Genomic DNA, 14472 nt, shown 5'->3' with positions numbered 1-14472 from the left:
AGTTCAACACCTTGATCACTGAGTGGCCACCACCAAATCAACTCTGGGTACCCGGTCATCTCTTTTCAAACCATCCAACAACGAGCCTTCATTGCACGCCCCAACTTCCTGCTCCATTCCACATCATCAACACCACAAGGGTTTAGAGAGGGAGCCTCCTCTTTCACATCCAAATTCATAGGACTGCTTCCATATTATTCTACTTCCTGTTGAGGTCTAAGAACCAAAGTTTATACCTCCTATTCCCCATAAATTTGACTTGTGTTCTTTCGAGAGGCTTTTTAATTGTCATCTCTGACTTTAAGTTTGCTGACGGGTAAGTAAACTTGCAAAGGCTTTGAAAACACTTAATACTTGGATTTCTCTCAAATGACGTAAGACAGGACTTTAATCTACGCGGAAAACACACATTGTTAAAAACTGAATTAATAATATCTGCTGTTGTCTGCAGGGGACACTCCTGTTCATTTGACATCACACCACAAACTCAGCTTTCAGAAAACAGACTTAACTTTAAAGGCTGTTTTTTTAGGTCACTTGTAATGAAACTCATTATTGAATTCTGGTAACTTGTGACTGACTCAATGACATCACGCCCCTCTCTCTCTCTTCCCCCACACACACTCCAACGGTTATACTTCATTCTCCTCAGCTCCTCAGTATTCCCTCCATCATTCTGTGTAATCTCATTGTCAATTACTATTTCACACTCATTCTCTCTTTTGTCTCTGGCCTTGTCCTTCTCTCCGTCTACCAGGACAGAGACGGTGAGAGCGGCTGACACTCGAGGCAGCAGGATTCGTAATTGGCTACCTCACAGCCGAGTAACCGAGGCCGTCTCGTCTGGGCTCCTAGAGGCTACATGTGTCGGCTGCTGAGCGAACCACTAACAACAACTGACATTTAGAGACACATCAGGAATTTGATCAGATTTGCATCATCAATCATGAATTTATTCGATATCGTACATGACTATTCAAAGTGAGAGGTTAAAAGGAGTTCCACCCTTTTTCGAGTGTGTGTGTGGTCAGTCTGATTCAATATGTGTGTTCCATCAATGCAGCAACCTGTGGTCAGCAGAGTTCAAGGTCAGCTGATCATGGTCTGATGAGTGGTTTGAAATAGATAATTTAATTTGTCGGAGGACTCTCGCTGGACTGCTGCAGCTTCTGGTAACCATTAGCTAATGAAGCTAATGATCCACTCCCTCCCCCTCCCACTGGCTCTATTTCTGCCTCAGTGTGCACGTCCTCCCTTCATGAACCAATAAAATACTCACTCACCAGGACACGCCTGGACATTACAGTCCTGATACTCCACAGGTGAGCCACGACACGCAACTGGGGCACTTTTCCCTTCTGGTCCAGCACAGGATCGCCGACGGGTGCGGTAGCCTTTGGCGCAGCTCTGAGAGCAGCTCGACCAGGACTCCCAGGATGACCAGCCGGCACCTGCCACCCTCACCACTGGTATTTTCAGGAGCTCCTCGACGAGGGCTGGTGGGAAGAGAACGGATGAAAAGCAAAACAAAAGGATCCAGATTAGATCACAGAAAAATATACAGTGCTTGTAGAGTAAAGGCCCAAAATCATACAGCTGGCACCAAACACAAGTGTCTTTGTTTCTCAGACACAACAATCTGTCTTTAAACTTAAAATAAATGATAGTTACTGATATGAAAATGCATATATTGCTATAATTCTTGCCATATTGCCCAGCCCTATTTTCTCTTGAAAAGTCACCTCTACAATGTCAGTCTGCCAAGGTGCAATCACAACTGGCTTATAAAGGCAATGGGAGATTGCAGTCTGATTGGTTTAGTGCATGTTCTCCCCAAACACAGCCACGATTCATTCAGTCTTAAGTACAAACTTCTTGAACCATGTGCCTGTTGCAGTGACCTTTCCCTTCCAATGTTAAACCAGTAGAAGCAGATCTAGGATAAAAGCCCAGAGAGTTTAAAGATTTTAAAAGGAAACATATGAAGCATGCAGATTCTTTTGAGTGTCAGTCACACACTGAATACGACTTTGCCAGAAGGCAAATTTCTCTTTCTGTCCGTCCCACAAACCCGGTCTGAGTCTCTCATGTGGGTTGTTTCATCTGATTATCAGTCAATGCGGCGCCCCCAGGAGTCTGACAGGGGGCGACAGGTAATCGGTTCAGGAGAGGGGGACATGGAAAAGCCTCCAGTGGAGAGCAGTGGACTATGACCCCATGTAGCTCTCACAATGTTCGTGCACCGGGCTCCTTCTCTTACAACATTTAGGGAAGATAACAGGCGGCCTCTAGATCCTGCTGGGAGGACTCTTTGCACGCCACTGCCTTCACTGCACATATTCTTTTGTATCAACTCCCCAAATAGTTTAAGCAAACGTCACACAGAATTCATATTATTGTTATTCATTCTCAACTAAATTAATTCGGGCAGCTGCGTCTAGGGGGGATGTTGAAGGTTTGAAGTTGAACTGACTGTGTCATCAAGTGACTTTTTCACTTTAATGGTAAGTTTATTTATAGTGCAGCGCCCCCCCCCCAAGGAGTCTGTGCGCAGGTTACAGAATACATAAAAACATCAGACACACACAGTTGCAACTTGAACACACAATCATGACTAATACAATAATACATTTGATAACTGAGACAGGTAAAGTAGAGTTCATTGAAGGTAAATTAGTGAGGTTTACGAGTCATCAGGTAGTTTTGAAGGCCAATGAAACTGGGGGGGGGGGCATCAAAACGGAGCCGCTGAACTTACTGTCCGTCTCGCAGGCCGCTGTCCCGTCGTTGGGACAGAACCGCGTCTCCACCTTCCTGCGTCCGATCTGCAGCTCGTGAGGATCGGACAGGTGAGCTCGGCACATGTAGCGCATCCTCTGCTCCTGACGCGCTCCGCCCTGTGTTACGTTGACAGGCATCCAGGGCGTCCAGGGTGTGTTCCTCTTGACCTCCGGACATGCCTCTAGATTACAGGCCTTGTATTCCTGGATTGAGACGAGATAACAATTTCTACAACCGAGCTACAGCAGCAGCATGTTCATGTCAAAATATGTCAGGGGGCACGTATACAGATTCTTAGTTTGTAAGCTGGTTGTGTATCTGTGTGTGTTTGTCCTACCAGTGCACATCCTGGGCAGCTGTTGCCATTCTCACACGTGCGGACCCTGGAGTGGACACCTCCCCCGCACTCGGTGCTGCACTTGGTCCAGGATCCCCACGGTGACCAGAAGATGGGCTGAGGACAGGGCACCCCTTCATTACAGAACCTGCGGAGATGGCAGCAGTGGGGGAGTTTAAGAGGATTGGTTGGGACAAAATGACAGTATCAGTGAGAGCTGCAGACCTGAGACTAAACCCAGCACAACCATCATAGTGGATCATAGTAATAAGGGGCAGATCAATAAGTGGTTTTGGAAGGCACTGACGTCCTGCAGATGATGGCAGCAGATGAGAAAAGACATATTAAGGTTCAATGTTGTTACTATTTAAGCTGTTGGATGTGAAAATTGACTGTAAAAGGTTTAATTTTTAATTAAAACACAGAATTAGTTTGATCTTTACTGCATCAACCCATCATCTTGATAATGTGACTGCTGGATGATAATTTTGACCATGTTTGCATAAAAGTCAAAGATGATTATATCATTATAAGTGAGCCGGTTTAAGTAAAACAGGGTATTGTTTTCGCCCCTGTGTGTGTATGTCCAAAATAACTCAAGGACATTACTTTTGAGGGCTTCTTCAGATTATTAACTTTTGGAGATGATTGGTCAAAGTCAACAATTTGTAAAAAAACATATTATTGCAAGATATCTTTGCAAACAATAGGGCTAGAGAGACGATCAGAAATGATCTGACATCATATGATAAGTGACATCATGAAGGAGTCAGGAAACGACCTCATGCATCATTCAAACAGGTCTTTTTGTTAAGTAGCTCTGCATCCTAATCTTAAAACAGGACCTAAAAGTTTACATAGATCCCCCAAAATGTATGAGCAATTATGTCATCATAACATCACAGTGAAGTCAATCAATGTAATAATGTATTAACTTTTGCAACTCATAACATTAGAGACATGATCTACAGTTTTATTCAGAATATCCCATAATTTGTCATCATATAGAATAAATGATGAGGCAGGTATCCTCACCGCTCGTCCCTGCTCGGCCCCACACACACCCGGCCGCCATGTCGGGGTGAAGGGTTGTTACATGAACGCTGCCGCAGCTCGAAGCCTGTGCCACAGGTCGTGCTGCACTGTCCCCATGACGACCAGGGCGTCCAGCCTCCGTTTCTGTGGAAACAGGCATGTATATAAAGACAGGTAGTGACCCTACTGACCACCTGTGTCCCAGGGGTTCACTGACCTGTATAATTTTCACTTGTGGCTGGAGAATTACTCTCTCACAGAGTGTTCTCTTATGCTCATAGGACATAATGATAAAACTATTTTCGGGTTTCGTCTGTGATTCTGGAAACAGAAATGCAAACACACAGGGAGCCCGATCTGAATAGGAAACATTCATTCAATTTGCTTAAGTGCTTTGTTCCTGGGTAGTAGTACTCATGATTTAATTGCCACTTTCTGCTAAAGCACAATTCAATTTCGACACCAAGGATTAAATCTGGCGCAGCCATCCGCTGGGCAGAAAGTGTCTAATCTCTCTGTCTGGGCTGCCCTCACTGTAACACTCACTGGTCACTTCCCCCTGCAGACAGAGGTGCTGAGGTGTCACCTACATATTCTAATAAGATTCACAGTCATTATATTTCTCATGTTCGGGCAGGATGGAGATAGTGGCCTGAGGTGGCTGCTTCAAAATCAGTTTGGAAATTGCTGCTACAATGGCAGAGTTTAAGAAAAGATGTTGGAGTCAATCTGGTTCTGGACTAAACTCTTATACAAATGCTCAATACGCTGAATCACAGCCGCACTGTCCAGTTCACTCGACGCAAGAAGAATGCGCCCCATTTTTTATGCATTATACAAGATTGTATTATTAAACAGTATCTTTGCTATTTACTAGCAAGTACTGTTAATCCAAAGCACAGTTTTAGAAAAAGCGTATTTTTTCAGGTAAATAAATGCAATAAAAACACAATGAAGTTAAAAAATATAACAAATATAATGAAATGAACAACAAATAATTACACACGTTAAAACAGGTTAAGTACATTTACATTGCAGTAATCAATTCAATGATGAAAAAAAGCAGCAAAACTAGTTAATCTGCACATTAACCAAAAACAGCTTCACTGTGTTTTATACCACAGTTTCCGAAAGAATTAAAGGATTTATCGGGTTCATATTCTTCAAGCATATCAAGAATTAATTTTGTCCAGAGGCTGCTGAGTAATTTATAGACTAGTGACAGCACTTACAGGCAATTCTGTATCAATAAGGGAGACATTGTAAAGTGTTAAGAGAGGGACTGAATGAATTACACATCTTATATCGTGTTTTTAGGTTTGTCATTTTAGGGTGACAGGACAAGAGGCTGTTGTAATACATCGTGATAAAAGTCAGATTCAGATGTCACCTTGATGTGAGATGTGGGATGATTAAAATATCAAGATTTCTATCTTTAATTCTAATGTGTCTGCAAGCAAGATGGGAAGTCAGGTCTTTTCACCTCAATTATTCAAAGGGAGCAAATACAAAAATAGAGAGATATCTTTGATTTTTTTCCTATTGATTAAAAACGTCACCTAACCTGCATTATGATGGATAATACATTAGTATCTGTTAAATTGCAGTGATTATAGTTGTATGTGGTCCATGATAGGACAGGTGATCCACAGTCATTTAAACCTTTACTATAACTTATTATGAAAATTATTATTTTAGTGCTGATGATAGTTGTTATTGTTAGAATATGATCGTTCTCTATACCTCGAACAGTTGGCGACTTCGATGGTGGGGCCCTCACAGTTTTTGCCTCCACATCGAGGGGCGGGGCTGTCACAGGATCTGGAACGACACAAACAGGAACTGACTCCATCCACGCCATCGTCGTTGTTGCAGGGTTGCCACGGCGCCCAGGGTCCGAAGCCCCCATTGGTGGTTTGATTCCGCAGCTGGAAAAAACAACAATAAGTCATGAGGAGCAAACATCAGTTAGACTTATTTAACCAATGTTCATTGGATGTAGATACATTTATTGAGATTCATCCATCCATCCTGATGAAAACAGCTGTGACGCTGTGTTTCCACCGTTCTTAAGTAAAATGCTGCAGCGACGTGATTCTTACCGGACAGACAGTGATGTTCTGCTTCCACTGGCTCATGTTGGAGCTGTCCTCCAGCGTGGTGCATCTCCGCTGCCTGAAGTCCCAGCCACAGTAGGGATCCCTCGCATCCAAGCACAGCCTGCGGGGGACAGGAGAGGAGGAAGAGGGAGGAGGAGTGTGGTGTCAGCAAACTGAGAAGTTGTTCAAAAAGACAATCGTACACAACGCTGTGAATGTACCGGACCTGAAAAAGGAGAGACATGTATACCCTAAAATAGCAGAAAGATTAAACTAAAAACATATCTCAGCCCTGTTGTCGTATTAAGCTCACACATATTTTGGCACCGTGACCTTGGATCACCCCTCTTTCAGATTTTGAGCATTATTCAGTGCAGTAGAGGATGGAGCTGTAGTGGCGAGTTCCGGCCGGTACACGTATGCAACCAATCGTGAGTCATGGCTGCCAAACATGACGTTGGACCATGTTTTTATTTCATAACTAAAGAAAACCGAACTCATCCGAAAAACACTTGATCAAACATCAGTGTGACAAGAATCTTTGAAAACGTGTACTTTGACTGTTTTGTTTGGTTCATGTCCCGCTCACTGACATGGAGGAGACAGCCTAAACTGCATCCAACCCCTGGGCATTGATCCAGACATTTTGGATTCACTTTTTGCGGAGCTGGCACGTCGTCCATCTTGACTGTGACTATGTTGACTTTGCATTCAGGGTGAGGATGAGACTCAGGTTCATCTGTCTCATGAACAACAGCACACACGCTGCGTCACACAAACTGGGATTGAATGTTTGCAAGCTCCTCCAGTAAAACTGAGGCTTATTAACGGCTAATTAAATCTAAAGCTGTTAATGAGGACACTAAGTTGCCAGAGCTGATGTGGACACCTCAGGAACGCAGGATGAGAGGCGTTTGAATAACTCCTCTCTTTGTCTCCCTCTTTCTTACTCTCTCCTCTCCTTCATCATAGCGTCGCAACTTCCCTTCCTCCATTCTCTCCATTCAGCTTGTTGTTTTTATTTTTCTCCTCTGCTGGCACCGACGTTCGTGGTATATTTGAAGAGCCCTGCAGTGTTTAGCCTGGAGGATGAGGAATCTCAGAGTGTTGTTACAGCTCTCCGTGCCACGTCTGAGGCTCCACAGCGAACCATGAGGTCGGCTTGGATCCAACGGACATTACTGCTTAGCCAGCACATCAGAGGTGACCCCACAGACTGAGGGCGAGCAGGCGCAGGCGAGGCACAGAGAGGAAGAGAGGGAGATTGAAAGATCTGTGGCACAGCTGGAGGACGCCCACTTCCTTCAAGAGCGAGATGTATTCCCTGCTAACCTTCCTCCGTGTCATTTTAATAAAGTGACACCATTACAGCGACGCCGGATGCAATCTCCGATACAGATGAAACAATAATCATAATGAGGTCGGCCACAAATTCACAGTTCAGTGATCCTAATAGTCCATTTAAAAAGGGCGCAGGGAAGAGCGTGTTGCCATTTTGGCTCAAGGTCGAGCATATTGTGTCTGTGAAGGCTTTGATGCGTGGCTATGCATCGTCATCGTGGCCGTAGAGTTCTCATTTGGTTTTCTGATTACTAACACACCCTCTTACACACACACAAGCACAAACTCTATTACAGGGATCAGCTAAGCAGAACAATTTATAAGTGCGTCGTTCAAGGATGGAATAAATAATGTTGTATAAAAGGGGAAGATTTGAAGCCTAATTAGTTTTGGGTAAAGAGCGCTGCGAGGCAGGCCGGGGGGCGTCTGACCTCAGGGAACTCACATTTAGTCCTGGATTCACCCTGTGACTCACAGACGCAGAGGAAAATACGAGTCAAAACATTAAAAAGCTCAATCAACAACAACTCAATTGCCGTGTATCCTGTAAGAAGAGATAAACTGCATTAGCTGGATGGAAATTCTGAAAATTGGTTACAGGGATGTATAATTAAGGGGTAACATCTTAAATGCCGGATAAAAGGAAAACTCATTTATTACCACGTGTATGAGCTGATCATAGCAGATTTATATACAAGGTAAAACCTGAATTTTTTGTGTAAGCCTCCTTAGTTTCCACTTGAGGCAAATGTTGTAGCTAACTTTATACACTTTATATTTTGGAAAGCGATGTGCTTTTACCTTAGAGGCAACAGTCTGTCAAGGTCCTACTTGTTTACATTGTTCCACAAGGACAACCCAGGTCTGTTAGAAAAACGTTTGGAAAAACTTGACTACCCTGCAAAGAGTCCTGACCTCAGAACTACAAAACCTTAGACAAACCTCACAAATTCTGCTGTTGTCGGATGGGAGCAAATCTCCACAACCAGGATCAAGAATCAGTCGTCAAGCCTTGAACCAGAAGCACAGAGGCTGTTTAGCACTTCCAAAGTTTACATCTTTTTCTAGTATATTCATGGACACACAGGTGCAAGAGAAGAGTGGGCGTCCCGCCTCAGAGGCTGCGTCCTTTGGAGCTTAAAATGAGACGGTCTGATGTAAAGAAGAGTCATTCTTTGTGACACCAGCTTGTTGTGCATAATTACAGTCATTCACGTTTTTCACGTCTTCTTCATACAAAAGAGGTCGTATGCACACTGTTAAGCTCCCCATAAATATTAGTCTCTAGTAAAGACGGCACACCAGGGGAGAGACGCACCAGAGAATCATAAATCTTTTTCAAATTGAACAGGTGATGATTTGACTTGATTGCCGTCTCTCCTGTAAAATACAGTTCTCTGCGGCAGCTCCTGCAGATCGAAACGCTGCCTTGTTAAATGACAGAATAAAATTATTATTGGGAGCTTTACAGCGTGTGGACCTGCTCGTCTGTAAATCTTGTATTAAACTGGATGTTGTGACATATATAGGATGCATAGTAAATTCGAGGTTACATGGATTTGGAACAGCGCACACTCCTGTCTGATCTCATCCTTCACCCTAGTTTGTTTAATTAATGAGAATTTACTTTCGGAGAAGGGGGCGTTTTAGATCTTACCCTGACCTTTCTGCAGCTGCATAAAACATCAGCCAAATCCTCCTGATGCCTTTTTCTGTTAAAACATAGCTCCTTAAAAGTCAATTAGAAGCACTGTGGGTGGACAGAGGGCCGTGAGATGGGAATAGAAAAGCTCATTTCTAAAACAGGCGGTGCAGATGGCTGTCAGCCGAATCTGCAGATACACTGGAATTTAAGAGTGTGTGTAAATGGTTAATGGTTTTCTATTGATATAGCGCTTTTCTAGTCTTGATGACCACTTAAAGCGCTTTACAATAAAGTTTTACACTCACCAATTCACACTCACATTCATACAGTGCATCTATCATTGTTCTATGGGGGGGCCATTCGGGGTTCAGCCTCTTGCCCAAGGACACTTCTGCATGCAGACGGGGAAGACTGGGGATCGAACGGCCGACCTTCAGGTTGGAGGACGGCCGCTCTACCCCTCAGCCACAGCCGTGTGTGTGAGCAAGTGTGTGTGTGTGTGTGTGTGTGTGTGTGTGCTTGTGTGTGTGTGTGTGTGTGTGCATGTGTTCTGAATACCTGCTCATTGCAGTACACTGTAAACGCTTTTCTTTCTGCTGTGCGTGTGCCACAGTTTGTGAGAGCATCGCTTGGACAAGTCTACAGGGCACCGGCGGATATTTAATTCAGCAGCGTGCGTGCCCGGCAGCACACTATATCAAAACAGAGAGGCCACGGAACATGGCCTGTTAAATTTTAAACAGACTGAGCAGCAAAACCCAGCAGCCCATATAACAATATGTCTGGACGATTGGCACCGGAACATAAATCTGCTCCTTTCTCTCTGTGGGTGTGTAATTGACATTTTAAATCATTTGTGAATGCTGTTAAAACCAGTGTCTCCTTTTATTATAGGGCTTTTAACAACTAGACATAAAAACAACAGTTCCCCTTGCCTTTAATGACAGGCCGTCAGTGTGTAATTGCAAATATGATCACCAAAACTGATAAATTATGGATTGGAATCCGCCGTTATTAAGTGTAGCGCTGAAACTCTGGGAGTGTGTCAGTAAAGGCTGTCTGGAGGGTCTGTCTTATTTAAACATATGTGCACGCTCCTGCCTCTCCACACAAGCGACGTCTTTTTTCTCCCCACTCTCAGGAGACGACCACTGACAGCCTCCCACTCCCCAGCCTCTCTCTGTGGGAGAGAGAGTCTGTCCCTGGAATTTTTTTCTTTTTTTCACCTCTCCACGAATGTGCTGGGCTGAGCCGGCCATTTAGGAAGTCCGCTCATGATGAATTGGAAGCACAGCGAACTCCTGCTAGCACTCAGCCCTAATACATCCAATTAGACCCAGTTGGAGCCAGGCTGAAGACTGATGGTACCCGGTCAAAAAAACAAAAGTGAGACGGCTGGCTGCCAGAAAGTCCCTGCTGTCCCCGATGCACGATTTTAGTCCCTGGTGAATAAAAAGAAGCTGCAACATCACGGAGAAACAAGCTGATGCTGAGACAAGCTATAAGACAGAGGAAGAGAGAGTAAAAGGAAATGCTTCATAAGTACATAAGAAGGTGATGTGATAGAGGACAGAATGACATGGATGAAAAGATCAACCATTTCCATTTATCTGACTTCTTTTCATTTCATCCTAGTGATGTTTTCACTGGTGTGTTTCATCTACATTTTATGAATTGTTTTCCCAATTCTAGAATGGAACCTTTCTAGTTAAATACTTTATATGTGCATCAGAGCAAGTTGTTCAGGTAAGAACCAATTAAAATAATAGAGCGGATCCTTTTTTTACATTGCGAGATAAGACTTTTTTTTATGGGATTAATTTCTGGATCTTTACAAAACAAGTCATACAGGGCACTATATCTACTGGTGTGTACAAACACCATTGCCTAGATATTTTAAATACATATTGGCCAATATATCCAAATCAGAACTGTTGTACTTCCGTATCAGTATTTGCCCCAAAAATCCCTGTCAGTCGGGCTCGAGTATAATATATTGATATGATAATGCATGAAAATGTTACTTTGGTCAAGTTGAATTTATCTTAGCACATGATAAAAAGGTCAGATCTTTTGGGAGCCCTTGAGAGAAGTGGTACTTCTGTCTTATACAAATAATCGTTCCTGAAACGCTGACACCAATTTGCACATAAGAGTACAACGGCCGACTGTTTGATATAGGTCTGTCATAAACTTACATCATCATCAGCTTACAACATCACAGTTTCAAAGATCATTAGCTAAAACTCTAGAAACTGCTGCCACTCTTGTTGAGGGTTAAGGGCAGAGAATGTCGCACCTTGCTAAGCCCTGTGAGACAAATTGTGATTTGAAAGTATGGGCTATACATATAACATTTAAATGATTGATTGATTGAGGGACTGATCGTAATTTCATCCAACGACAGCAACAATCAATGACAGCTACAATTACAACCTCATCCTGGGGCCATTTCTACATTTCTCTTCAATATGAGGCTTATTCTCCAAGTTTAGCAAATCAAGGTATTTTGCTGGATCCAAAGTGTAACTGGCTTTTAAAGCCACTTGCTTGTTTTAGATTTACATCGTTCTCCCTGAAAAGGACAGAGAGTATTTTGACTTTGTCAGTATCAGGGAATTTGAAAGGTGGCGAGCTGGTGGCTTACATAACGCCAGTCGAAATCAAGGCTCAAAGAAAGGGTAGACAGAAACTGTGTATGAGAGAGAGCAGGAGAAATGATTATCCTGAACTGCAGCCAGAACAAAGCCTTTAATAAAAGCAACAGTGTTGTGGAGCAGTAATAAATACGTCCACTGTGTGAACACCATTGCTCTGCCTCCCTCAGCCCTTGGCTGGTGAAGTGATCCTCTGATTGGTCATAGAGGCTTAGCTGCTGTGAACTCCAGAGGCCTGCTGGCAGGCTGGCAGCCTCCGCCAACAGTAAATTGGGTTTGCAGGAGACTGACCTGTAAGTTCCCCTCATACAGGGAAGTTCACACCTCTGTACAGGGTCCTATAGGAGGTGATGCTGAGGAATGAGGAAGTCTCACATATGCTGGTTTTAACAAGCAGCCATGAGCCCACACACTCACAGACTGTAGCAGAGATGCTAATGGTCAGTGGTTTTCCTCTATGGCCACTTGGTTTCCTAATGTTTTAAACTCCTGCTGCAGGCGGGCTGAGCTGCCTCGCCCTCACAGCTGCTGCCAGGTCAATGTTGGCCACAAACAACCATACACATGCAATCACACACAAACACAGCCAAAGCCCCTCAGGCAGAAATGTAACCAACACCAAATTCCACCTCTTAATTATAAAATGTAATGTTTATGGAAGCGTAAGTGTGAGCAGTGATTCGGCTGCAGCAACAGAGTCACTACAAAAACTACCTGATTTGTACAATTTCCTTCACCTCAACATTATCCTCATTATTTCTTCAGCGTTTCCTCCTTTGCTGCATTTTTGGTCTTTTCTGTTTCCAGATTCTCTCTCATCGAGCTCCCTCTCACGCTATTTGCGCTCTCTCCTCATGTCCACATGCATGAAAAAAATATTCGGGAATCATTACGTTGAACACTTTCCTTGTCCGACACCTTCGGTTTCGACAGATGTGTTAACAAATTCATCAAGAGTCAAGAGAGTCCGTGAATAAAGGTGCAGACACTCAATGCACCTCAAAGCTAGTTTTGAAAACCACCATCTAATATTAAATAAAGAGGAGCGTGATGAGAAACCCAAATCAGCAGTAAGACTGTGAGAGTTGTTTTTATATCTCAAGACATCTACTTAACTTTGACGACTCAAAACCAAAATGTTGCCATAATGTTACAGTTTGCTATGGTCTAACGCTACATGCATTTCACTATGCTTTTATTTTTAAACTGAAACGATCTCTGTCCTCACCAGCATTTTGGCTCTGTATCTATTTTAATCCTCGTTCATATCAACATGCCTAAAAACACATATTGACTACACAGGTATATATGCAATGCACTGGTAGCCAAGGTTGACGCTGTCTGTTTTCTTTTTGAAAGGGTCATGTGAATAGAGGCTTACAAATCAGTAATGGGTACGTTGTGACTGAAGTGACCCCCATCAGCAAGTGATAGTGAGGGTCTACGTTTACATTTTCCAAACATTTACGTTTCAGCCAGATCAGACTAAAACGTGGCCCTGCAATATTGAAACTAAAATGGGACCAGTATTGTTTTAGTCGCGGTGTGGACACGGGGCACGCTCACGAGTTAAAGTGTGTAAAAACAAAAACGTAGCAGTCTGGATGTAGCCCAAGTCTATAGCGCCAAGACGCCATCCACACTCAGGTTGCTGCTTTTCAGTCATAAGTCATAACGCCATGTCGGTCTACCTGGTCTGCATGAAATCAAACGGGTTTCTCTCCTAAGCAGCAAAGAACGAGCAAAACCAGAAATCGACTCTGCTTTCAAAGTTGGCTTTGTGGAGCACTGAACAGTTTCATCCATCGTCTACTTGGCAGCGTGGACAACAATCCTTCCTTCAGCGTAAGGGGGTAAGAATAGCCCTGATGGATGCAACATTGCGACAAAGCTAGCACGCTGCTGCAGCCCAGATAAATCACTGCACTAACAGAGCAAGATAGAGAGATAAGGGCTGGATGGAGGACGGAGTGGTGCTGTTAGCCAGAGGTGCCAATTGGCCAGGTCAAATATAATTACCACAAATAGAGGACAAACACACACAGGCTAGGGTTGTGCGCACACACACACATGTACACAAGCTACAGCATTTCTCTGCGAGTTATCGCTAAAAGGCTACAAATCACAGGCCGTTGAAAGGGTTTCCCAGCGTAATAGAAAAAGCACTTCAGTTAAAGATGTCGACGTAAATGCTGCTCTACTCTCAGGGTTGCGGGGCTCGCCATAGTCGCTAATAAGGATCAATAACAAAGGAAAAAGTAAACATTAAACGCACTTACACATAATTGACTTGTGAGTCTGCAACAACGGTACAAGCATCCAAAGCCACATGTGTTTTCGTGGCCAAAGCTGAAAAGTAAGATTCAGCATTTTGACTCTGATTCTGAGTGTTTTCAAACTGCAAACATGTCAATTTACATACACAAAGCAAGTATTACAACCACAGATCATCCATTATTCTGTTACTAGAGGAGATAAGTTCTTTATCCATACATCATGTCCCGCCTTCGCTGCAACGCCCACCACATTACTGCATGTGACGGTGAAAAGCAGCATGTGTGGCTGCAGATGAGAGGC

At 43.6% G+C, this 14472-nt stretch overlaps 1 protein-coding gene across 3 annotated transcripts in view; it reads right to left on the bottom strand.

Moving 5' to 3' along the window:
- Nucleotides 1–14472, bottom strand: part of sema5ba (sema domain, seven thrombospondin repeats (type 1 and type 1-like), transmembrane domain (TM) and short cytoplasmic domain, (semaphorin) 5Ba) — a 158307-nt gene that overhangs the window by 12922 nt on the left and 130913 nt on the right. For all 3 annotated transcript variants that reach the window (XM_053439393.1, XM_053439394.1, XM_053439395.1), the window contains 6 exons: nt 6256–6373; nt 5897–6081; nt 4154–4297; nt 3119–3266; nt 2759–2984; nt 1284–1496 (listed from right to left, as the gene is read on the bottom strand). In XM_053439393.1, coding sequence (XP_053295368.1) covers nt 1284–1496; nt 2759–2984; nt 3119–3266; nt 4154–4297; nt 5897–6081; nt 6256–6373 — 1034 coding nt within the window. The remainder of the gene's footprint in view (nt 1–1283; nt 1497–2758; nt 2985–3118; nt 3267–4153; nt 4298–5896; nt 6082–6255; nt 6374–14472) is intronic.

This window comes from Pleuronectes platessa, chromosome 14, assembly GCF_947347685.1.
Source record: "Pleuronectes platessa chromosome 14, fPlePla1.1, whole genome shotgun sequence".
Classification (NCBI taxonomy): Eukaryota; Metazoa; Chordata; class Actinopteri; order Pleuronectiformes; family Pleuronectidae; genus Pleuronectes; species Pleuronectes platessa.
The sequence above is the reverse complement of the archived record's forward strand: the minus strand, read 5'-3'. Positions and strand labels throughout refer to the sequence as shown.